Here is a 26,298-nt window from a genome sequence, read left to right as displayed (position 1 = left end):
GGTAAAAATTTAGCAGTCTGAAAGCAGACCCGAAGAGACAACAGGATATGAATGCTTCACTATGACTCTCACTATTATATGCAATACTAATGTGCAAATAAGCCAGGCATGGTGGTGCACGCCTGTCATCTCAGTACTTGGAAGGCGAAAACAGGATGATCTCAGGTTCAAAGTCTGCCTCAGCAACTTAGTAAGACTGTCAGCAACCTTGTGAGACCCTGTTTCAAAACAAAAATATTAATAAAGGGCTAAGGGTATGTCTCTGAGGTAGAGTATATCAGGGTTTATCCCCAGTAATACACCCCCCCACACACACACCAATAATTTTTTATTTAAACGAGACCCAGGCACGGTGGCACACACCTGTAACCCCAGTACTTGGGAAGGTGAGACAGGAGGATCACAGGTTCAAGGCCAACCTCAGCAGCTTAACAAGACCCTGAACAACTTATACCCTGTTTCAAAATAAAAAATAAAATAGGGCAAGGATATAGTTCAGAGGTAAGATGCCTCTGGGTTCAAACCCTAGTGTCCACAAAACAAAATGTGGGAATTAAAAAAATAAAAAAATAAAAGAAACAATGTATTTCTCTGTGCTTTTTCTCTATAGTTAAATCTATAGGATCACATCCAGGAAAAGTTTTCCAGTTTGTAGGATTCATGTGATTAAATTTGGTTCATCCAGTCAATACAGAGTACTTTCCACATCTCAAGGTCTTTAACTTAACCCCATCTATAGCACCTCTTTCTTTGGCAATGCACATTAATAGTCCTCTGGAGGAGGACTATTATTTTTGCTTGCCACAAAACACCCTGTTACTATTTTAGGTATAATAATTACACTGCAGTTAAATTTAAAACCTTATGTTTATAATGAAAATTTGTTTATAAATGTTTTACTTGACCAACGATCCATATAATATCTGTGCATGCCTTCTTGATGATATAAGGAGCAATTTAAATAAAGACATAAAGCATTTGTTTGCTGTAGGAATAATTGTAGCCAGTAACTTAGGAGAAATGATAGCATTAGAAAAGAATGACCATTTTATCAACGCTAATGAAATTAATAGGTGCAAATTATAAACACCAGGAAGAAACCGTGACATGAAGTTTAATGGGGAAACTAACTTTCACTTAGAGAAATATTAGAAATCAGAAACGATGAACTAATGTCACAGGAAGCAAACAGACCAGTCTAGAATGTGGCACTTCCTACAGAATGGACCCACTCTCCTCCACTGTAATCTAAAAGGAGAGGTACGAGTGAGCGTTGCTCTGGTCTGAAAGGGAAGGCAGATTCTGATTAAAGACACTGAACAAAAATCAGGGGGCTCTGGATGAAGACTGTGTTCCATGACAGCAATAAATGAGGGAACCTTCTGCAGGGTTTGATGATGGCTTCATGGGTACAGTGGGGGAATATCCATGTTTAGAGACTCATGCCAAAATGTAGATGGGTAAAATGACAATGTACAAATTTACACTAAAAAATACCTTCCACCTATGCAAACAGATGTAGAAGTGTATTTGTGACTTTTTTCCAAAGTAACGTCATCACATTGCATATGTGGGACTCCTAATGTTAACTACGAAATTCACAAATGAGTAGAGTTGATCATGGTCAGACCCACCAAGTCTGAAGATTCCTGAACATCTACTACAATTGCCAAGAAAATAAGGGAAAAGTGCGTGGCTTAATTTAATTTTACTCTGCCGACGGTGAAAGAGAACTCACCTCAGTGCTTCGAAAAATAACAAGAAAAAATAACATCCGTTATCTCATTTAATCTTTATGACAAATCTTTAAAGGAAACCCTATCATTCCCACCTTATAGATAGAGAACCTTCCACCGTACAGATAGAGAACCTGAGGGTCGGGTTGGTCAGAAAGAATGGAAACTTAAACATGGGACCACACCACACCCAGTGTTCTTGACCAATGTTCAACATCTGCTCTATTTATTCAATAAATATTTATGGTGCACTATGCAAAACCCAGCAAGCCTGTTGCATTTTGAGGCATCCGTAGGTGCTTTCTTAAATCTGGTGTCTAAATATTATAAAGATTAAGAAGTAGATTCGACTAAGCACCATGTCTATTTTGCCTTCCTTAATTGGAGAACCGAACTAATAATTTATATCAGCTAGACTTTCAACTCTAAACTTGATGAAAAGAGTAAAAAGAGTTCTGGACTGTGTTTTCCCAATTGACTACACGGGTAGTCTCTATTTACTCCTTTTAGATAAATATTTATTTCTGATATTGAGTTTACCCAATTTAAGAGCATTAAATGTGTCAACATCCTTTGAAACAGAGCTAATGTAATGTAAATGTCAAGTTTCTTGGATTTGTGGCAACTATATAAAACAAAACAGTAATGGGCATTAAGAAAAACAACCCTGGGATTGTCAGGCCTCGAGAACATGTTATTTATGCTCTACTAAGAAAAAGAACACAGTTGAGACATTTGGGCCGGAGCTTATTGAATTAGCTTTTCCCAAGTCAGAGGCTGCAGTATTTATGGCCTAGATGGCATATCTATTGTATTTAAATCATATAGATATTCACACACCCTTTTGCTTTGCTCCTGAAGCATGGGTATAAACTAGTTTATGGGTTATTATGCATTGAAGCAGAAAAATGAGACGGGGGAAAGAGACTTGAGAAAGAAAATTTCAGACATATTAGTTCAATCTCATAAAAATAAATTGCCTACATTTCACCAAAAGCCATAATCTACGCAGTGCACTGTAGCCGCGCTTAATTCTTTTATTCAATTTAAAATTATTGTGGTATTCTTTTAGTAAGGATCACGTGTTTGGCTTATAACACTCCCATTTCTACATTGTTCTTTAGTAGCAATGTCTAATAAAAACCCAATGCAAGCCACATGTGCAGTTTTAAATTTTCTGGCAGCCATATTAAAAAGTTAAAAAAATAACAGGTAAAATTAATTTTAGGAGTATATTATATCTAAGCCAATGAGTAATATTTTAATATATTGTATCTAAGCCAATGAGTAATATTTTAGTATATTGTAGCTAAGTCAATGAGTAATATTTTAATATATTATATCTAAGTCAATGAGTAACATTTTAACATACAACTAACATAAAAGTGTAACAGGTTGGGGCTACAGCTTAGTGGTAGCATGCCTGTGTTGATAAAATACTTTATTTTTTACATGTTAAGTCTCTTCAATCCCCAGTGTGTTTATAGCTGTAGCACATATCCATTTGGACTAACCACATTTCAAGTGTGCAACGGCCACATGTATCCTATAGCTACCGTATTGGACAAAGTGCTTCACCTCTCTGTTACCTAAACCCAAGACACTGGGTTAATTCTCTAGGGAGAAAACTGGACAAGTCTATGAAGTCAGGATTCTTTTCTAGCTCTTCCTATGGGACGACTGGAGTTTAAAATCATCCAGCTGTATTTTGAGTCTCCACGCAGCTGCATCATATAAAAGGAAGACATTTGAATCCAAATAGGAAACAGGGAAATTGATGAACTGAGAAGATGCACAGATGATGTGTGTGCAAATGAGAGGCTTCCTGGAGACCTGGAAGGAAATGTCAGTCCCATAAAATACCGGGACAAGTTTCTGGCCTCTTCTGGGTGGTTATTTCATACTGGATGCAATGTGCTGAGATTTTCCTTTTCCAAAATGAAGCTACCATTCTGATTAACTTCCAACCTATAAAAACTTAGGCCATTATAACAGCTTCTGCAAGGGTATCAGCCAGGGCTTGGTATTCTCAGGAAAGTGTTAAGTTCCTGACTCCCAGGTGAACAGGGAGAAAGATGTACTAGCTACATGGCCAGATGAGAAGAAAGGCACATATTTTTGTTTTAGTTGATCATGTTGTTTCCAGAGGATAGGAACCAATATTACATCAGCTGCATGCTGGGAGCCCCACTGTATTCTGGGAGTTCTACCCTCCTTTTGTTTCACGGTTCTTCCCAGCACCATTAGGCATCTTATCTCAGAAAAGGATCTGTAATATTCAGTTTTTTTGAATTTCATCTTTTATGTTTTTTTAATTTCACCTTTCTACATTGTTCTAGCAGAGTCTTCCATAAGTACATAAATTTATTAATGCAATAAGTATTTATTAAAAGCCTACTCTGCTAGGCCCCAGAAATATAAGGCTGAACAAATTAGGGAGAATCTAGAAAAATCAAGAGAAAATCTTCCTATTTAGGAGATAGCCAAGTAAATGAATAAGTGGTTCATAGCAATAAATGCTTTATAAGCAAGTGAGTCAAGGAAAAGGGGGTGGAAAGTACTGATTTGGGGGTGACTGTGTGGGAATTTGGGGGATATGATTTTTTGTAGGATAGGTCCCATTGACAAGGTGGCATTGCTTCAAAGGTAATATCTGAGTAAATATCTAAAGAAAGTGAGAAGAAAGGAATAAAGAAAGCAAATGGGCATTCCAAGGCCCACTGGTTGGCTTGGAGCGTCTTATGTTCAAATACCTTGGAAAGCTCTCTCTTTATCTCTCCTACTTCACAGGAAGGGACATTTCAGACTTATTGATCAGACGCATTGCCTGAATAGCCTATGTTTATCAAACTGGGACCCACAGCAATAATGATAGAGACAGAAGGACAGTATGAGGTCTGAGAACTGCTTCACAAGATTTGGCCATCTGCAAAATGGAGTCTACAGATTATCTTCTTGATGACTGTAGTGGGGAAAGAGGAACCCTTATACACTGCTGATGGGACTATAACTTAATACAACCACTAGGAGATCAGCATGGAGTTTCCTCAGAAGACTCGGAATGATACTGCCATATAACCTAGCTTTACCACTCCTTGGTATCTTTCCAAAAGAATTAGAGTCATAACACTATAGTGATACATGCATACCTATGTTTACAGCAACACAGTTCACAAATGGCAAATTATGGAACCAACCTACATGTCCATAAAGATATGAACAGATAAAGAAAATGTGGTGTATACACAGAATGGACTTTTATTCAGCCATAAAGAAGAAAAAAATTCATGTCACATGCAAAAGAGTGGATGAAACTAGATAACATTAAACTAAGTGAGATTAGCCTCTGAAAGTCAAGAGTGGTATGTTCGCTCTCATGTGTGGAAGCTAGAGAGAAAATAAGAAACATAAGGGACTTTAAATAATGCATATCAAGACCTATAGAGTGATTGAAGGAGATTAAGGGAGAGAGTTAGGGAGGGAAAGAGGGAAGAGAGAGGAGGAAAGTAGTTCAAATAATACATGGTAATCTCTGATGGTATTGCTACCAATCTCACTAACTCATGGGAGGAGGGAGGAGAGAGAAGGAGTAGGATGTGGAGGGAAATATACAAAAAGCTGTGTGCATGTATGTTTATAAAAAATTGAGCCTCACGATGACATATAATTGCAAAGCACCAATAAATAATTTTTAAAATGAGATTTATTTAGGAAAGAATCTATTTTCAGTTGTCGGGACTTTTGCTCTAATGCACTTTATTTTCTCTTACTTCTGCCCCCTCTACATATTTTGCTTTTCCTAAACATACCAGCAGAAGAGCGGGCTGACTGACTGAAAACCTCTCTGCCCTTACCCTACCTCATGTCAGATATTGTCTCTTTTGGGGTCCTGCCCTTCATTATCCACCCATTCATTGTTAAATGCCGATGATCTTTATGTCAGCAGTAAGATCCTTTCCAATGAAGAAGGAAGAATATAAAATTAATCACGGCATAATCAAACCGAGATAACCTCAAAATTGGCTGAAGGGAGTCTAAAACATGAAGGAAGGCTCAGGTGTAAATCTCAATGTGTATCGAATAGATACTAATGCCAAGCTAAAATTAAGTTAAATGGAAAAATAATTCATTTAAAGAAGGCCAGGAAAAATCAGACTTGGAGAGCAGAGGTTCTCTTTCACAAATTAGTGAGTCACACGAATTTAGGCAATAAATGAATAATTGTGGGGTAAGATTAACTAGGTGTTTCAAGGTTGTTGAGGATCTTAAATTACACCAATTTAGCAGAGAGTGGGTTCAGTATGTTATAATATAACAATTAGCTCCCAGTAAAAGAAGGGAACTTAAGTTTTTCTGGTTAATACGCAGATTTTCTGCCACGTGACATAGTCTCAGTTTCTAGCCATTGTTGAGAAGATGAGGGTCAGAATCCTAGAACATCCAGGTGACTGGCTTTGGGTTAATTTTTTTTTATTTTTTACATTCTTTAAAACAAAAGCTTATTTAAAAAGAAGACCCAATTTCATGGAAATTAGAATCATAGAACGTTAAAGCCAGGAAGAGATATTAGAGCTCTAGTTCAAAGTCTTCATTTTACAGATGAAGAGGCAGTTCCTTCATCTGTAAAATAAAGGGACGGACGAGGAGATTGCATATCTTCTACCTCCACGAATTTATAAAATCTAGGGAAGCTAAGTGGTTGCCCAAAGTTGCACAGCTGGTCGATGCCAGACTTGGAAAGTGGTCATGGTTGCCAGGATTCTGAGCCAATTCTGTATTTTGAAAAATTCAGGAAGATCAGATTTATTTATTTATTTATTTTGGTCACAATGCAGATAAGTAACCACCTCACCAGGTTGGATTTTTTTTTTCCTCCCTGTTACAATCAGGTTTTATGTGTTATGTAAACATAACCAGGGATAGCAGCAGCCACAGAAGCAAAGCTTGAACATGACTCAACTATGCTTACAATTGGCTGAGTCACTCGATATATAACGCAGCACTCTTAGCCTTCAACGTTGGGACCAGGGCACAGTGGATGTGATGCTTTTGTAACACAGAGACTTGTACAGAGGTGACCTGAAGTGGGACTTGACTCAGAAAGGCAGAATGCTCACGGACGGCAGAAGAGAACACACCTGACCAGCCTGCGATCACTGACAAGTTAAAAGCTTTGTCTTCAGTTCATGCTTCTGGTGGCTGCCAGGAGACTTCTGCATTTCCCTGGGACTGTGTGAGCGCAATGTGAAATCTTACAGCAAGTGGAACATGAAATCTTTTGGTAATGATATAGTGGCTGGGCTGCCCCTCGCCCTGGCCAATGAAGCAGTATCTCTGTACATCTGGGCTCTGATCCTCTAAGTTACGCCATGGGTTCCAAACCTGAGACAGACTGTTTTATCATCCTCTTCCAGGAAAAAGGTCAACATTTTACATTAATATCTGCCACCCCCACATAGGAAGCAAGTAAAATAAAACATGACAGACTGGAAAAATATTTGTAACATATCACAGAAAGGGAGTTAATATCTTTAAGATAACAAAGGCTTAAAAAACTTGAAATGTAAGAGACAACAACTCTACTGAAAAGGTTGTCTTATCAATAGCTGGTTTTCAGAAAAAAAATTCTTATGACCCCTAAGCAAATAGACAAATGTTCAAAGTTACTCATAATAAGAGAAGCACCAAGTCAAACCATGGAGAGGTACAAATCTTCATTAATGTATGAGTTTAAAAAGCCAACTTTTTAGTAGATTATTGCATTGGCATGACTAATAAGAATAGGGATTCATACCAACCATCATTTATAGTTGGTATGAACGCAAAGTTGGACAAACTTCATGGAGAAAGAGGTCTGGCATCTAGGAAAATTACGAATGGATTTACTTTTCAATCTGTTTCTAGAATTCAATCTCAGACACACTGAAAAATACAAAAGGTCACCAGTTTCAATGGAATACCATTCACAATTCCTTTGATAGAAGACTGGTTGAATCAACTCCATAGTTGATGCACTACATCGTGGAGTACATTGGAGCTACCAAAAGAAAACGAGAAAGTCTTTACATGTTGACATGGGGCAAGCTCCAAAATTTTGTTAATTAACTGAAAGCAAGGAGAAGAACCGGATGCAGAGTAGCACCTAAAAGAGTGTGTTTGTGATTGCATATTTGCTTAAAAGTGAAAGGACAAACCAAAGCCCAAACAAAATGGTTAGAAAATTAGGGTGGTGCGGACAGGGATAATTGCTAGATTTCTCCTATTTTGTTCTAGAGTTCTCATTTTAGATTCCTTTTGATATTTGCCACACATGGTGGCACACACTTGTAATCCCAGTACTTTGGAAGCTGAGGCGAGAGAGTTGTAAGTTCTAGGCTGACCTTAGCAACTAAGTGAAGCCCTCAGCAACTTAGAGAGGAGACCCTGTTTCAGAGTAAAAAAATAAAATGGGGAAGAGATAATAGCTTAGGGGTAGAATGCCTCTGGATTCAATCCCTAGATTCAATCCCTAGTACCAAAAAAAAAAAAAAAAAAAAACCCAAAAAGGGAAGAATCCTATAAAAATTTAATATAATTTTAAAACAGAAAAAGCAAAATGAAAAGGATGATTATTATTGTGCATTGACTTACGGCTTAACATATGAAAGCATAACTCCAAGTAACTTTAAAATACAGTAATTTTCAACTGTACATCCTGAGTAGGATATGTTTAAAGGTTAAAAATAACCATAATGAAATCTTGAGCATTTTTAAGTTATTGTATTTTTAGTTATATGTATTATAATTTTGAGAATATATGTTTTAAGCAAGTCAGAAATTATATTAATGTAGTAGGATGAAAAAATTAGGCAGTAGAAAAAATGCAAATAAAAAATTCAAGGCAGTAACGTAAGATTTCTCTAGTTCTAAAATTTGAACTGAAATATGAATATGAATTTGCAATATAATTGCTCCTTAACAAAATGGGTCTAGAAACAATGAACAGTCCAGCAGCAGTAAAATCCCAGAAAGCCCAGATTGGGTCTCTAAACAAATTTTCTTCTTGAAAGAACAAAGTCTTCTTGGAGAAATGGCTGATAAAAAACCAGGGTACAGAAAACATACAAGTTAAGGTTAGAATATCTAGTCGTATGCAAATGCAAAAACAAGTGGTCTTACTAAAGAACATGGGAATCAGCACAACAGGATATAGAAGAAATTTATCTAAGATAGAACATTTTGATCATCAAAATAATGATAATAGCAGATTGAAATACATTAAATATGTTAAAATTCATATGTTTATAAGGATACTTTTTTGGTGGTATTGTCCATATCTATGGACATTCTACCTCTGAGCTATACCCCAGCCTTATATTTATTTATTTATTTATTTATTTATTTATTTATTTATTTATTTATTGTGGTACTGGGGATGGAATCCAGAGGCATTCTACCTCCGAGGTATACCCCCAGCCCCATTTTTTATTCTTTATTTTTGAAACAGGGTCTCACTGATTTGCAAAGGGCCTAAGTAGCTGAGGCTGGCTGCGAATCATGATCCTCCTGTCTCAGCCTCCCGAATGCTGGGATTACAAGCATGCGCCACCAAGCCCAGTTCTTATTTTATTTTTATTTTAAAACAGGGTTTCACTAAATTGTCGAGGGCCTAACTACATTGCTGAGGCTGGCCTCAAATCTATGATCCTCCTGTCTCAGCCTACCCGATACTGGGATTACAGGAATGTGCTACCATGCCAAGCTTATAAGGACACTTTTTAAAGAACTCATCTTGTTAGTAACACATAGAGGATACTAGGAAAACAACACATTATTTTGAAAATTAGTAAATAAGGGGAAAGAATCAATCATTTGTCTTACGTTTTTATTGTTGTTGTTGTTTTTTACATTCTAACAAAGAGTACTCAAATCACTGACCTGGAAAAAACTACTTTTTTAAGAAAATGACCTGCTTACAAATGCAAAATTAGGATAGAATTTGCATACCACTGATTTGTATTCCCCAGCAGACACTGGATAAATAGCCACTATCAATGGGTACCAATGCCATTATGTAGAATGGGATCTCTGAAATGTGGGGCTTCTCAAACTTCAGTGTCTTAAATATGAATTAGTTTTGAAAGCCTGTTAAGTTCTGATTTACTAGGTCTGAGGTTGTCATTTACAACAAGTCACCATGTAGCACCACAATGCTGGTCAGGGGCTCACCCTAAGAAAGAGAAAAGCAGCCAGCCGTGGTGGTGCACGCTTGTAATCCCAGAATTTGGGAGGCTGAGACGGGAGGATCGCGGTTCACAGACAGCCTCAGCTACTTAGTGAGCCACCATTTCAAATTTAAAAAAGGATAAAACTTCTTCGCAACTTAGTGAGCCACCATTTCAAATTTTAAAAAGAATAAAAAATAGGACACAGGGTGTAGCTCAGAGGTTGAATGCCCCTGGGTTTCATCTCCAGACCCGAAAAAAAAAAAAAAAGAAAAGAAAAGAAAAGAAAAGAAGGAGAAAAGCAGCCCAGCCTGGTACCGTCAGCTGGGCCTTATGTTCTTTTGAGCCCAAACAATTTTACTCAACAACAGCAGATAAGGTCACTATAACTATGACGGACTAAGGCAAAAACAAGACTTCTAGGTAATCATGTCAATACAAATAATGAACAATGTCCAGACCTCAAAATTGACCAAACAGCCTCCTTTGAGGAGGGATCACTGCCTCTTTGCCAATAATAGCTTTTGGCTTAGTCTAGTCCATCCATTCCCAAAGTGGACAATACCACCCCCAGTGGAACTCTGGAATGATGGAGGTGGTGCTATTAGCCTAGGGTGTAATCAAGGGCATTGGATAAAAATAAAAGTACAGCCGGGCGTGGTGGCGCACGCTTGTAATCCCAGCATTCGGGAGGCTGAGATAGGAGGACTGTGGTTCGCGGACAGCCTCAGCTACTTAGTGAGGCCCTTTGCAACTCAGCAAGACCCTGTTTCAAAATAAAGAATAAAAAATAGGGCAGGGGGCTTACCTCAGAGGTTGAATGCCACTGGGTTCCCTCTCCAGACCCATAAAATAAAGCAAAAATAAAAATGCAGTGGAAATACCAAGGGATGGATATTGCGTGCTTTTTTTTTTTTTTTTTCTGGAAAGGAAGTAGGAAGTCAAGTTAAGTTTGGAAATCACTGGGCCTTTCTCCTTGTAGGTAAGACTTAACTAAGTCGTCCATCATGGAATTAGTTGCACTTCTTGACACTGATCCAGAGCAAAGCCCTGATTCCTTCAACCTTCCTTGCAGTCACTGAACAAAGATACAAGTCTTTTTCCCTCTTGGAGACACCCCAGTTCTGCATGGGGAGACTGGGTCTCCATGCCATTAACACACTGTATTCACACCCACGTGTGTTCTGCATTCTTTGATGGAGCAGCGGCTCTATATTGTGAAGGGTCAGGCTGGCAGCCAAGCCCCTCATCACTGTTTGCCTCCCAGTGTGATGCGAATTGCAAAATTATGGGAAATACACACAATGGAATTCTATTCAGCTATAAAGAAGAACAAAATCATGCCATTTGCAAGAAGATGGAAAGACCTGGAGAACATTATGTTAAGCGAGATTAGTCAAGCACAGAAAGAGAAGGGACATATGTTTTCTCTAATATGCCCAAACTAGGGAGTAGTGGGAATACCAGAGGGACTCCAGATGATGGAGGGGAAACCTCAGCAAAGCTAGAAAGGAAGGGTAGGGGAGGAAGAAGGCTGAGGTTGATTAAGGGAGGAGCTACGTTTAAATATGTATAAAACTATGAATGTAGCATGGGCGTCCTGGACACTCATTGTTGGGAGGGGGTAAAAGGGAATCGGGTGGGGTGAGAAGGCACCAAGCACATTCTGAATGTATACCATTTTCAATATGTTTCACATATAAATAAAATAAAATATAAAAAAGAAGGCTCCCAGTGTCATATCGAAAGCCATCTTGACCAAAGGATGCTGATCCTGAGTCGGATTCAGCCTCTCACTCCAACCACCAGTTTATAAGACATATGAGGCATATAGGAACAATTTAAAGAACCATTTCCTACTCACCTGCAAGACAAATTGCTTTAAAAAACAAATAGATGACACGGAAAATGGAGAAGAACTTGAAGTTTCAATTTAGCAGCCTGGCCGTCAATTGTAATGTGTAACCATTGGTTAGATCCTGATAAGTACAAATTACTACACAAACTAATAATGGTAATAACAATGAGGCAACTGGGGATATCTGAACAATGACTGGATCTTTGATATTATTGAATCATGAGTGTGGACATTTTTAGCTTGTATAATGACAGTTGAAGTTTTCAAAACATTTGATATAAAATATTGTGTCTGGGATTTGCTTTAACATAACACAGTCAGAATGAGAACGACTGGCTGGAGAGAGTATAAATAAAAGATTTGCCTTATTTGATAATTGCTGAAGGGTGTGTGACAATTTTTCTTTACCACGATCCCTTCTTTTGATATGCTTAGAAGGCTCCACGGTAAAAATTTCTAGAATTATTTTAAGCTATTTAATTTAGTAGATAATTTTTTAAGAAACTATGCTGAGAAAAATGAACTATAGCTCAAAATGCCTACGAGTTCTATAAAAATAAACTGTAATGACTTGAAAGATTTTTCTGACGACTGAAATTGCTTTCTGACCAATTTCTCGAGCGCTAACTGAATATTCATTCACCTATTTATTTTTCTTTTCAAATCACTACCAGCCATGTCAATCGCAAGTGACAAGAAATACAAAATTATTATTAAGAGGGCTCGGATGACGGCCTTTGGAGAAACATTCAGTTTAAATGTTTGATTTTTAAATAGAGGAAATGTATTCTTTGAGCTATTACCTGGATCTGTAGCAGACATCAGTGAACCAAAAACTAAACAGTCAGTGAAATGAAAGTCCCCAGTTTTCAACTGGCCGGCATATATCATCGCCTTCACAAAGCCATACACAATTAACCTGTAAAAGAGGAAAATAAGATCTTTAAACATCAGGTGGAATCCTGGGCAAACTCATGCTATTGGATTGTAGCACACAATCTAACGAGCTTCCTGAATATGTGTCATGCACAAATCACCACCTTTAGGACAATTCCTGGCCATGCCCACTCTCTTGACTATGAAAGACACTCTCACCAAATATCACAATTCAGCCACCAGGCAAAAGGCAAACATTTTTAGTATATTTCAGTGAGAAGAAAGTAAATTTTGAGGCTCTGGAAAGTCATCTGTCAAATGTGGCACAGCAAATCACACCTGCACATACAGTAGTTGTGTTGACACGAGTGAATGAATTGCTTTTCAGTGGTTCTTTGTTTTGTCGGCGGGGGTGTCTGCCAAGGGTGCGAATTTCCAACCTGTCACTGCAGTGAGAAGTCTATTACCCGCTCACCGGGCACAGTCAGCCAGTCACTCTACAGTGGATGAGTCCTCATGGCGCCCCATACCAGGACACCTCCGTCCTGGGCAGAGAGGCACTGCGAGGTCACGGTGTGAGGAATTTTAGCAAGCATTAAAAATGAATGCTGAGCCAGGCGTGGTGGCGCACGCTTGTAATCCCAGCATTCGGGAGGCTGAGACCTGGAGGACCGCGTTTCGCAGACAGCCTCAGCTACTTAGTGAGGCCCTCTGCAACTCAGTGAGACCCGGTTTCAAAATAAAGAATAAAAAATAGGGCAGGGGGTGTAGCTTGGAGGTCAAATGCCCCTGGGTTCCATCCCCAGACCCACAAAAATAAATACATAAATAAATAAATAAATAAAATAAAAATAAAAATGAATGCTGAAATGGTTACATGTTTTGACTTTGCAAGGGAAGCTGTTCTTTTCATGAAGATTTTGGAGGGTTTTTATACAATTAGTAGTCTCACAACAAAGAATGCAATTCATATGTTTGGGTCGTTCTTTATATCCTATAGTTTTTAAATTGTATTTAATTATTTATTTGAATAATTGGCTTAGCTTAAACCCTAGTAGAGAAAATACAGTGATTGGTGAACTGAATAATAGTATATTCCAAGGATATTCTGGCTGTGTACCTAGACAGACCTGAATCTCAGTTTCATGTGAAGCTGTAGCAGGAGGATGTCAAGTTTAAGCCTGGTAAATTTAGCAAGGCCCTGTCTCAAAATTAAAAAAAAAACCCCAAAACTAAAAGGGCATAGGATATAGTTCAGTGATAGACCACTTGGTAGCATGCATGAAGCTCTGGGTTTCATTTCCTAGTAACACAAAGCAAATGAAAAATAATCTAAGCTATGTAAATCCTTAGAAACTATAGGCCATCAAACCAATAGGTAGATTTTTAAATACTTTGAGGTTGTGAGTATGGCTAAAAAGTCTAAGGGAGGAATATAAGAAATCATACTTTCAATAAGAATACAGATATTTCAAATTCTGTTACAAAAACTATGCCCAGAGACTGTATCAGAAACACATGTGTTTAAATATATGCCCTAAGCTGTGCATAGTGGCACACACTTGCAATCCCAGCATTTGGGAGGCTGATACAGGAGGATCGCAGTTCTACGACAGCTTCAGCTACTTAGTGAGGTCCTCTGTAACTTAGTGAGACCCTGTTTCAAAATAAAATAATAAAAATTAGGGCAGGGTGTGTAGCTCAGAGGTAGAATGCCCGTGGGTTCCATTCCCAGACCCGCAAAATAAATAAATAATAAATAAACGCCCTAGAACATACCAGCTATATGATTTTATTAATAAAAATTGTAAGCTTCAAAATCTTTATTCATGATGTAGGGTGACAAAAATCTCCCACAGTTTTTAAAGGAATAACTAAAACAATAAATATTTGATATCTGACATATAATGAGTTCTCAATGATGTCATTATTGTTGCTAATAATGATCAAAATATCAGGTAATATTTACTTCCAATTTCTACTTCTTCACATGCCTTACTTCATTGATCCTACATGTAGGTATTATTATTTGCATTTTGTACATGAGAAAAGAGAAAACTAAACACAATGTGATTTTGTAAGGTGCTGAAGGTAACAGGATAAACTAAAGCCCAGATTCAAATTGAGAAGATTTGGCCCAGAGCCCCATCTTTTAACCTCTACATCCTACTGCCTAGAAGAATAAGTCTATATTTCACATGATATAATATCTCATATAATATACTCTCAACCACTCCTTGAGGGAATTGTTCTAGATAGTCCAACGTGAAGGCAATGAAATGTCCTTAAAAACTTGGGAATAATACAATGATCTAAATTGAGCTATTAACTTGATCTGTGATGGGTTAGAGATGGAGACTCAACATTGCTTTTCAGAGTATGGATTCTAGAATAAGAAGCTGAATCTTAACCAGGCTGCAGCTCTTTTATAGCTGTGCCAAACTGTGTTCACAGGACAGGATAATGGGAGCTGTGGAGAGGCAAAGCCCAGAGGCTTCGTTCTTGGCATCTCTTCTACACTTTACCAGGGAGGCCACAGGATGGTTACCAAGTGTCCAGTGTCTTGACAGGTATGGGGTAGCTCCACCCAGATTATTTTTTATTCAATAGATATTATCAAATCCCTCCTCAGTTCCAAGCTTGCGGCTAAGTGCTTAATATTTATTAGTTAACCATGACAGCAATAAAAGGTCCTTGGGAAAATGCAGTTTAGCAGAATGGATAATAATAACAATAACAGAAAACCAGATTCTATCTGTTTTTCACACCAGTCTCTGGATTAGGATCTTTAGGGATGATCAATCTGGGATGTTCTGGACAGTCAGGACCTTGTCAAAAAAAAAAAAAAAAAGCTCCTCATCATTGCCCCATCCAGTCACTTTTGTTACCAGCCCAACTTTACCACAATCTTTTCTCATTTGAACTACACATCAAATGCTGGCTATCAACAAGTCTCAGGTGAACTTTACAACATGTACAGTATTCCTGAATTCTACATCTGTTAGCTAATTTCACAGGTTAGGAATCTGAAGCTCAATTAGAATGTACGTGTTCCATATTGTATAGAATCCAGTAAATTGGATAAGATAAAAATACATGTGTTCATGATACCTAGGATTGTCGGGAGTATAAGGGAGCTAAAGTTTCATATACTATTGCTATAAATGAAAGTACTTACAGAAGTGAATTTGATAATTTATATTAAAAATACGATTTTAGGTAGCTATTCTATAACTTACTAAATGATTTCTTGTGGATGTATATCAAAAAGTTTATCAAATATGCACCAAAAGGGGTATATTTAGATTACCTTAGATTGCAAGTATTTATTATAATAAAAAATTCAAAGAAAACTGCAGAACATCCATATGATGGACTTTTATGCAAGTATCAAAGCTATATACAATAATATTTATGAGGAACAGAAAAGTAAATTATTTAAATTTAATAAATAATAAATTCAAATTTTATAAAAGTTGAATAAGGCATTCATTTAAACAGAAAAACTGGGAGCATACAATCCATTATTAATGCTAATAGCAGTTACATAAGTGGAATTAAATGTGACCCTTTTCTTTTTTGCTTTGCCGCATTTTCTCAATTCTTTTAAAATAATAGCCATAATAAAAACACATAATAGTGCCCATTAACGAGTGCTATTATGGACACAATAGACATCCATTGTGTCAATTAATCCTCCTAATCCTCTGAGTTAGGTATTATAATTATCTCTCTTTACAAACCGGAAAATTAGGAGTCAGAGAGGTTAAGTAAGTGGCCCACGGTCACAGAGTTAATGTGTGACAGACGTGGTCAGCACTGAGGCAAATGGATACCAAAGCCACTTTTTAAAATATTGTAATTATTAACATGGATTAATTGTACAAATTAATGGGTTTCATGGTGGCGTTTCCATGTGTGTGTGTATTGTACTTTGGTCATGTCCAACCTCTCTTGCTGTCTCTCCACCCCTGCTCCCTTCCCCAATAGTTCTTCTTCTCTTTTACTTTCTGTTCATTTTTTTAAAGTTTTAATATGTGAGAGAAAATATATAATACTCGTCTTTCTGTGTCTGGCATATTTCGCTTAACATGATGTCTTTTAGTTCCATCCATTTTCCTGCAAATGACATGATTTCATTCTTCCTTATGGCTGGGTGATTCTCTATGGTGGATGCTTGCTGTATTTTCTTTATCCATCAGTTGACAGGCATCTAGGCTGATTCTACAGCTTGGCTATCGTGATTGTGCTGTGATACACCTGGGCAAGCAAGTATCTCTTTTGTTTGCTGACTTCACTTACTTTGGATAAATACCTCAAAGTGGTATAGCTGGACCATGTGGTAGTTTTACCTTCAGTTTTTTGAGAAACCTCCATGCTGTTTCCCATAGTGGCTATAATCTACATTCCCACCGACAGTGTATGTATTTTTTTCCTCCACGTCCTCACCAGCACTTTCTATTGTTTTGATATTACCCTTCTGACTGAGGTGAGAGTAGATATCAAAGTAGCTTTGATTTGCATGACCATGATGTCTAGAAAATTGAGCATTTTCCCTATATTTACTGGCCATTTGTATTTCTCTTGAGAAGTATCCATTCAGATAATTTCCCCAGTATTTATTATATTACCTGTTTTTCATGTGTTCTGGATATTAATTATCTCACAGATGAGCAACAGGCAATGATATTCTCCCATTCTGTAGGCTGTCTCTTCATTCTGTTGATTGTTTCCTTTGTTATGCAGAAGCTATTTAATGTTCTGTAATTCCATTTGTCAATTCCTGCTTCTGTTTCCTGGGCTTGCTGAGGTCTACTTAGAAAATAGCTACCAGTGCCAAAATCTTGAAGTGTTTCCCCTATATTTTTTCTCGTTATTTCAAAGCTTTGGGTCTTAATTTAAGGTCTTGATCCATTTTGAGTTTATTTTTGTACAGGGTGAGAGAGAGGGGTCTAGTTTCAATCTTGTACATGTGGATATCCAATTTTCCTAGCACCATGTGTTGAAGATGCTGTCTTTTTTCCAATGTGCTTTTGGCACAATTGCTGAGAATAATTTGGCTGGAGATGCAAAGTGCAGGTTTATTTCTGGGTCCCCTATTCTATTTAATTGGAATACGAGTCTGTTTTTATTCCTCTATTCCTCTGTTTTTGTTACTATGCCTCTGTAGTATATTTTCAAATCAGGTATTGTGATCCCTTCAACATTGTTCTTTTTGCTCAGGATTGCTTCAGCTAGTAGAGGTCATCTGTGTTTCCATATAAATTTTAGGATATTTTTCTACTTATTATATGAATAATGCCACTGATATTTTGGTAGTGATTGTATTGAATCTGTAGATTACTTTCAGTAGTATGGACATTTTAACAATATTAATTCTCCTGATCAATGAAATGGAAGATCTTTCCATCTTCTACAATATTTTTCAGTGTTCTATCATTTTCACTGTAGAAATCTTTCATCTTCTTGATTAGGTTTATTCCTAAGTATAACCCACCAACTGTATAATGCTTTTGCAATTAGAACATATAAACCTATGTGTGGGTAGACACCCTCACATGCACATAAATACACATATAGTTTGAAATTCAGAAAAGTAAATGATTTATTTACCATAATCAAGTACCAAACCTAAAGCAACTCTATTTCTAGTTGTTTCCTTGAGATGATACCAAAACACAAAACAAAGTGTCACACAAATCAAAACTAAAACAAAACCCTAGTCTAGTATGAACTCATTCTGGTTATTGTTACTATTACTTATCTAGCAATGATCATTATCACTGCTACCTATAATAAGCCATCAATTACTATGAATCTATTACACGCCAGGCATTCTTTATAATGGTAGTCATTATCATTGTTGTTACATTATTATTGTTATTAATGATAAAAATCACGTCTGAGAGGCTAAAAAGTGACCCCATTAGCAGATACCATATTCTCACAAGGCAGTGTATTATATCGATATTTTACAGAAAGCAGTTGAGATGGCTCAGGATACAAGATAGATGTAGTTCCATGACGGAAAGGAATCGAGTGAAGTCTAGTGCGTGCTATGCCCCAAAGATGTAAAATCTAAATAAGATGCCCTTCAAAGTCAGTCTGGCATTAGTGAAAGCTTGGGAAAAAGGGTGGGAAGCCACAGAAACTGCACTATATAAAAGCAAAATTGTAGATAAACACTGATTTCAACTGAGTGCTATTATACTAAATGCAATATCCACTTAGTGCTATTCTTTGAGAAGCAAAGTGTTGGTGCTATAAAGGATACAAAGATAGAAATCCATGACCAGCTACTTTAGTTGACCTTTCCATCATGGCAACCAAAATACTTGTCAAGAACAACTTAGAGGAGGAAAGGTTTATTTGGGTTTATACTTTTAGAGGTTTAAGAGGGTCAGTCCACGGTGCGCTGGCTCCAAAACAGTGTCATTGTTCAGCATGGCAGGGGAAAGTCATTCTTAGCTTGTGATGACTGGGAATAAAGAAAGAGAAAGAGAAAGAGAAAGAGAGAGAGAGAGAGGGAGAGGGAGAGGGAGAGGGAGAGGGAGAGGGAGAGGGAGAGGGAGAGGGAGAGAAGAGAGGAGAGGGAGAGGAGAGGGAGAAAAAGAGAATGGCCAGGGACAGATATAGTCCTTAAGGCCATGAACCCACCAGTGACCCACCTCGTCCAGTCACATCCCAACTCTGAACCTTGATGTATTGCCAACACAAGAGCTTTGGGGGACAGTCTACATCTAAACCACAATACCTGTCCCCGAAGAGTAGAGCCTCACAGTCATAGAACTAACTCCAATAGAAGGCTTCCAGTAAAAGAAGATTTGGGGAAATGCTCAACACAGTGCTTGACACACTCACTTAACTAAGTGTTTATGATGCATGTAACTGATTTTACAGTACATGAGCTTGGTTCACACTATTTAAGCTCCATACCTGAAGGCATGTTTTGCAAAAATGTTTCAAAACAAAAAGTTCCAGAAAGTTCAGTTGGATTTAAAAATATGTCATTTTAGTCTCAGTATTTTTATATTTCTTTCTCTTCCTCCTCTTCCCTTTTGTATTAAAAAATAGCTGTGACCAGGTTATGACAATATTGCCAGAAAAATCAGAGTTTTAAATTATTATAGAAAAGCAAGGAAATTGTCAATTTGGAGACAAAAGTGTGTGGTCTGGTCCTGTTAACTCTCAGAAGAGCCATATTTATGCCTGGGAAAGCCTATGAACAGGTCACTATTTGCAATTTACTCTGGTGGTAGAACCCAGGATCTAAGGCACTGGAATTGATATGAAAATTATAATATGCACTTAGATTTCTTAATTCTATATCCAAATATTTATCCTTTGGAAAAGTAACTTTTTCATACTATATGAATAGTTTCAAACTTATACTTTTTTTTTCCAGGGCATGAGCAAGGCTTCATAAATCCTAAGTACTGGGCTAGGTGGATTGGGAAGGTCTTCTAGCAAAATTTATCCAGTCACACATATTCATCATTTTCCACATTAACTTCTTCAACCCACAAATAATTACAGGTAGACATAATTCCTACTTTTAAGCATCTTACATTTTGTTGGAACAATGTGATACTCCTGAGGTCATTGATAATTTATGATTTTATTCAGATGGCAAAGTGCTACTAGAGAGAGGAGTACAGAAGGTGGTGAGACAGACTGTTGGGTATGCGCACATGGATATCAATGAAGGGTTTGCTTACGGAATCAGGTTTGGGAGCAAACCCTGTGTCATGTGTTACTGCGGCCTTATAGATAAAAGCCCAAAAAGGAGAAATAGTAGAAGAGAGCCCAGAATGGAGACCGGGGAACTCTGCCACTTGAAGAGAAGGTAAGAGAAGATGAGCTAGCAGAAGACACCAGGATTCAGTCAACAGACTCATGAGTGAAAGTCTAACAGTTATCACAGGACGTCAAGGAAAGAACATGCTTCAAGAAGGGCATAATGGGAAAGGTTGAATGTTGCCAAGCATTTTATTAAGGGTCACCTAAAGTGTGAGTGCTAAAGTATGATTGGAATGTGTTATATGGTGAGGAACTGTGTGGAAATTGAGATGTACAACAAATCTATCCACTGAGAAGTCTGGCTATGAGGAGAGCCGAGTTTTTCTCCAAAAAGGGGAAGGGGATTGGAATGAGACTGGAGTATTAGATACATGGTGTTAGGGACTGAATCCAAGGGCATTCTACCTTGGAGGTACAGCCCCAATTTTTGTTTTTTAATTTTACTTTATATTTTGATACAGAATCTCACTAAATTGCTGAGGGCCTTGCTAAGTTGCTGAGGCTGGCTGCAAACCCGTGATCCTCCTGTCTCAGCCTCCCAAGTACTGGGATTACAGACATGTATCATCATGCTCAGCCATTTTATATATGTTTCAATCTTGAGATACCCACATACAAACACACATGTACATGCACGCACACATACACACCCCAATTGAATAGCCATCATGATTCTCATTTTATAAACAAGGAAACTCAACAAGTGATAGAAACATGATTTGGATACCTATTTCTCCACCTTTTTTTTTACCATTTAGTACAAAGTAGAAAACCAATCCTGGCCTTTTTTTCCTAGGTCTAATAAGCCTACTTCATTACTGATAGAATGTCCTTGAAATGAGAACAAAATGAAAGCAGCTCTTCGAGGTTTGGAAGTAGCCCAGAAAACATCCTGCTTAGCCCTGGGCTTGCCTATAGGAGAGTTAGGTGAGCACTGAGCCTTCCATCATCTCCCTTCAAGTCAGATTCTACATCTGGCTTCCTGCGAGCCTATAAGTGGCCACTGGTGATTTTTTTAAGAACTACAGACAGGGATTTTTTTAAAGATTTTTTTTAAGACTACAGACAGGGAGTTGTGATGAAATAAACAGTTTGGTTCTGAGTGGGGTCCTGGGCTCTCTGGTACTTGGAGAAAAGTTGAGCCTGTTTCTCCTGCATCTGCCAGCTGGTTGCATGCCAAACCATCACTTCCCATGGCCTCCCCCCCCTCCCCGGTCCTCCACCCATCCTTCATCTTTATGCCAGCTCCGGCAGCACCAGCAACCTACACGATTGCCTGCAGGGGATCGAGCCTCCCTTCTGTGAAGTGCTTCAAGATTCTTGGAGGAAATAGGACATAAATCCCCAGCATGAATATGGAGTGGGCATAAATTGCAGTATTGAAATGCGGAAGGAGGCAGAGATCTACTCAGAGATGAACTACGCCGCAGAGCGAACCTGACCAGGCATCCTGATTGTGCGTCTATCTCCTCTGTGGGAGCATGAGGGCTCGTTCAAGTGTGAAAAGGGATCACCTCCACAGCCCGCAGCCAGCACCAACCCACTCGGCTGCACTCTGACCTTCCTGAGTCCGCTGAAGAGAGATCTCAGAGAAATAACGGGGCATTGTGGGGTAGCCACTAAGGGCACCCTGTACCTCAAAATGGCAGGGTTGGAGCTGAGTCTTTTCTGAAGGGCAGATGGTATCACACATGATTTGTGGGAAGAGGAGGTGGATCAGGGGCACCACTACAGGTAGAGGTAACATAGCAGCCCAAAGGAGGAGTGATGCTTAGGGTGTAGACAGCAAAAGTTGGGTAATTCAGTTCAATGGATTTTTTCCCAACAAGGATTACAATATAGTTTAATTAATTTGTTCACACATTTTATTGCATAACAGAATTGAATAGGGGGCTTTGAAAATGATGATGTCCCAGTTATACTCCAGATGAAGGGTGGCTGAATCTCTGTAGGTGGAGCCCAGGTATCAGTATTTCTTAACTGTAGCCAGGGTTCCAACAAGTGTCCCAAATCATCACTTCCTATACTCTGATACCCAGGACAATGGGAAGCAGTGGTTATGGAGGAGGGCCTGAGATTCTGCATGTCTGAAAGGCCCCCAGGTGATGTTGCTGCTGGTCTGGGGCCACTCTTTACATAAACAAGGATGCATTTTGCTACAAAAAATACCTTAGGTTTGTGAGGGCCTTGGTGGAAACCATAAAGGCAGCACTTTGAAGTCACAGATGGAGCTTGCCTATGATGTGATAAAAACAGGTGTACATGAACATAAGCACTAGATACCTACTGCTTGGGGACTTGGTTCCCATCTGACGGTGGATGATAGAAAATGATGGAAGGGCATTATTACTGGACAATGCTAGGATTCAAGGTGAGGTTACTTTGACTCCACTTTGGAATTCCTCATTTAAAAAAAAAAGAAAGAGCGGAGGAGAGTCAGATAATAGGTCACCCATTTCAATGTACTTCAATGTAAAATGTAAACACCTCTGTCATCCCTTTGATCCGCAACTCCACAGAGATGTGGATCCCAGGTGCAGAGACCCACCCTCCCCTGACAGGGAAATAGATGGACCTTTGGTTTGTTTTTTTTATCATATCTGATGCTGGTTACTGCAAAATCCTACTGAGCTTTTAAAAAGCGATAAATGGGATCTTTGAGATTTTCAGTTTATTTTTTTTAAATCCTAGCAAAATGTTTATATTTGTTAAAGGAATATGTGCTTATGAAAAAAAACAGAGTAATTTTCTTTGCTTTGTGCTGAATTATATCAACTCAAAAGTTATGATTTATAGTACATAAATACATATGTATGTATGTATGTATGCATCTATATACACATGTATAAGTATGTATGTCATATGTGTGTATAAACATATATGTATGCATGCAGGTGTATATATCATCTTTGATAAATAACAAGTAAGAAAGCTTGTCAAAAGTATCTCAATGTATGAAATCTATGCAGGTGAAGGCAGAAAGAGAGGATCCCACTATCCTGTATGGCTCGTAGCACTTTTATTCCCTAGAAGTAATAAAACCAAGGTTTGTTATTCTCCTTTCATAGATGAAGTCACTTCCTCAAGGCACTCAAGGGTTTCTCTACACCTACAGCCTGGGTGCTGCCATTTCTCCACAAGTGTGGAAGCGAAACACTGATTGGAATCAGTTGCTAAATTGAAAGGAAAAAAAAGAAACAACTTAGGGATTATTCAGTCCCCAATCCCTTTTTCTAAACCATATAGAAATCGAGAAGACCTAACCAGGCTAATGACTTCGTCAAAGTCACATTGGACCTGGTTGGTAGCAGAACCAGGAGCTGGAATTCTGGTTTTAGAATTCACCTGAACCGGTGATGGGAACACTCCCTTCTGCCTGAGATATCAGCAAAGGGAATAAAGTCCGTGATTTCAGTGTAATTTCCCTAATGTATCACTCACAGAAAAACTTCCATCCTTCTTCATATTCCCTGAAGCATCTTTCTGTTCTCCAGCTGTATCATTTGAAACCTTGAAACCAAATGTTGGTTGCGATTGAATGTAAATAACCAGAAAATGCAGCTCTCTGGATTTTCCCCAATCAGATCAATTTTCCAGCAAGTAGCAAGATCATAAATAATGTAGATGTTTTAAAAATATTTAGTTCAAATTAAGATATTACAGGATTTACTGTTTAGTCGATAGCCTTAAAATATATTGCCTTTATTAGTGACAAGATAGAATGAACAATATGTCTTGTGAATGAGAAAAATCAAACATCAATTCCTTGCCCCGATTCTTCATTTTCAGCCATGCCAATATATTTATGAACCCTTTTAAATCTAGAATGGAGAACTTCAAATGATCTGTCTTGCTTGTGATGCATGTAATACAACTAGTTACTTGAAATTCCTCTGAGATTTCAAAGTGATCTTGTTTCATAATATTTCAATTCACTTTCAGAGCAGAGGATTCTTCTCGTAGGCTTCCTTTCCAATAACAGAGTTTACCCACTAATCAAATATAGAAGAAACTACCAAATACTTTAGAGAACAAGAGCACAATAAAATATTTACTCCTATAAAGTAATTATTGCCTTATATATACTGAGCTTTGAGATCACCACTCCTGCTCCCTACTACCCTAGAAATACAAGTATCTGTTAAAGAAGATCATTTGGTTTGCTAAAACTCACTATTCTTAAATGTTCCTGACATGACTTTAATTAACCAGACTAGAGGTAGATCTACACGGGGCCATTACTAACTGAACTATAGAACATTCCCAATAATTACCCAGTAACCAGCCCTACACAATGCCAGGCAATCAGTAAAATGTGTTCTTCATTTAATCCCTCTATTCCATGACAATTAACTTTCACCAACTTGACATAAAGATTGACTTTACAAGTTAGGGATGTGGCTCAGTGGTACAGCACTTGCCTAGCATGTGTGAAGTCCAGGGTTCAATCCCCAGTACTCAAAAAGAAAAAAAAAACCACATAAAATGTGTGTGTGTGTGTGTGTGTGTGAGAGAGAGAGAGAGAGAGAGAGAGAGAGAGAGAGAGAGAGAGAGAGAGAGAGAGATTAGAGAGAGGGAGAGAGAATTGATTCAGAACCTGATGAAATGAACCATCTATAGATGAAGGCCAAGAATAAATGAGACAATAGTTGATGATTCAATTTCTTAATAACTCCATTCTTTTGAGAAACAAAGCACTTGCTATTTTCAAGCTTGATTTGATCTTCAAGAATAAAGTGTAAGAAAGAATTGGTGCTTTTCCTTTATAGAAGGTTTAAGAGGAAAGAATCAAGTTTCCTTATTATGCCATACAATGCATTTTTAACTGGGTGCTAAAAATATGTCTAACACTCTGATCAGGTATTGGACATGTAACTGCATAAAAATAATGGACAATCTACTGGGGTAGCAGAGAAATCAATGACTGCTAAAAAAAAAAAAAGTGTTCTTGTCACTAGAATCTTGCTCTTTGGCCAGAGGTGAGTTACCCATTACTTTTCCTACATTTCCTGTCAATAAAATGGTCATCACAATAATCTTCCTTTGTGTGTTGTTAACTAAGAACCAGTGCATAGAATCCACTAAAGAATCCTCAAGAGGTTCTTTAGTTCTCTCTGCTATTACTTTTGCTGGAAAACACAAAAGACCACTTAGCACTAACCCTCTCCTGCAAAGAACCAATGAGTTGGGGAAAACTCCAGTTTGGCTGTTGTCAAGAGAATTCTTTCAACCTGGAGACATATGTGCTCATATGATTTCACTATAGGGAGTCGCAAGACATTATCAGGAAGAGATAATTCCCTTAAAATGATTGCTTCTTCATATCAAACCTTGAGATAGCAGGTAGATTTGTTGCACAAATATATCAAAGTGACCATGCTTTCCAATACTCCCACTTCCAATAGCAAGTCCTCATGAAGAAAGTGGTCAAGTGCCCAAAGCAAGAGACAGTAAAAGCAAGATTGTTAGGAAGTCATGAATAGCTTAGACGATTCAGTCACACACATAACATCACAAAATCCCCAAGACCATGGAAATGAAAGGAGAAGATGATAAGAGAAACAGATTTATGGCAAAAGAAGGAATTGGCTGGTGAGAAAGAAACACCAATCAATAGGGTATTGGACAGACTTAGGACATGATAATCCCACTGTATGCGTATTGGTCACAGCTCAGCTAACATAGCTTCTTATTCAGAACACCTCATCTGGAAGATGCCTTTTGAATCTGAGGGGTGATAACCATGTTGGGTAGGCAAGAGTTGTGGGGGTGAATTTGCTGTCTGAGAGAAGGTCAAGAAAGAACAAAGCCCCCAGTGTTTATA

The 26,298-nt window shown here is 38.0% G+C and overlaps 1 protein-coding gene across 1 annotated transcript in view; it reads right to left on the bottom strand.

Moving 5' to 3' along the window:
• The window catches only part of SLC9A9 (solute carrier family 9 member A9), a gene marked incomplete at both ends in the record, with an annotated part of 603,254 nt that overhangs the window by 428,553 nt on the left and 148,403 nt on the right, over window positions 1-26,298 (bottom strand). The window contains one exon of the mRNA XM_080695867.1: window positions 12,602-12,717. Coding sequence (XP_080551993.1) covers window positions 12,602-12,717 — 116 coding nt within the window. The remainder of the gene's footprint in view (window positions 1-12,601; window positions 12,718-26,298) is intronic.

This window comes from Muscardinus avellanarius (assembly GCF_963383645.1).
Source record: "Muscardinus avellanarius genome assembly, chromosome: 5".
Taxonomy (NCBI): domain Eukaryota; kingdom Metazoa; phylum Chordata; class Mammalia; order Rodentia; family Gliridae; genus Muscardinus; species Muscardinus avellanarius.
Note: the sequence above shows the minus strand (reverse complement) of the source record. Positions and strands in the feature narration are given on the sequence as shown.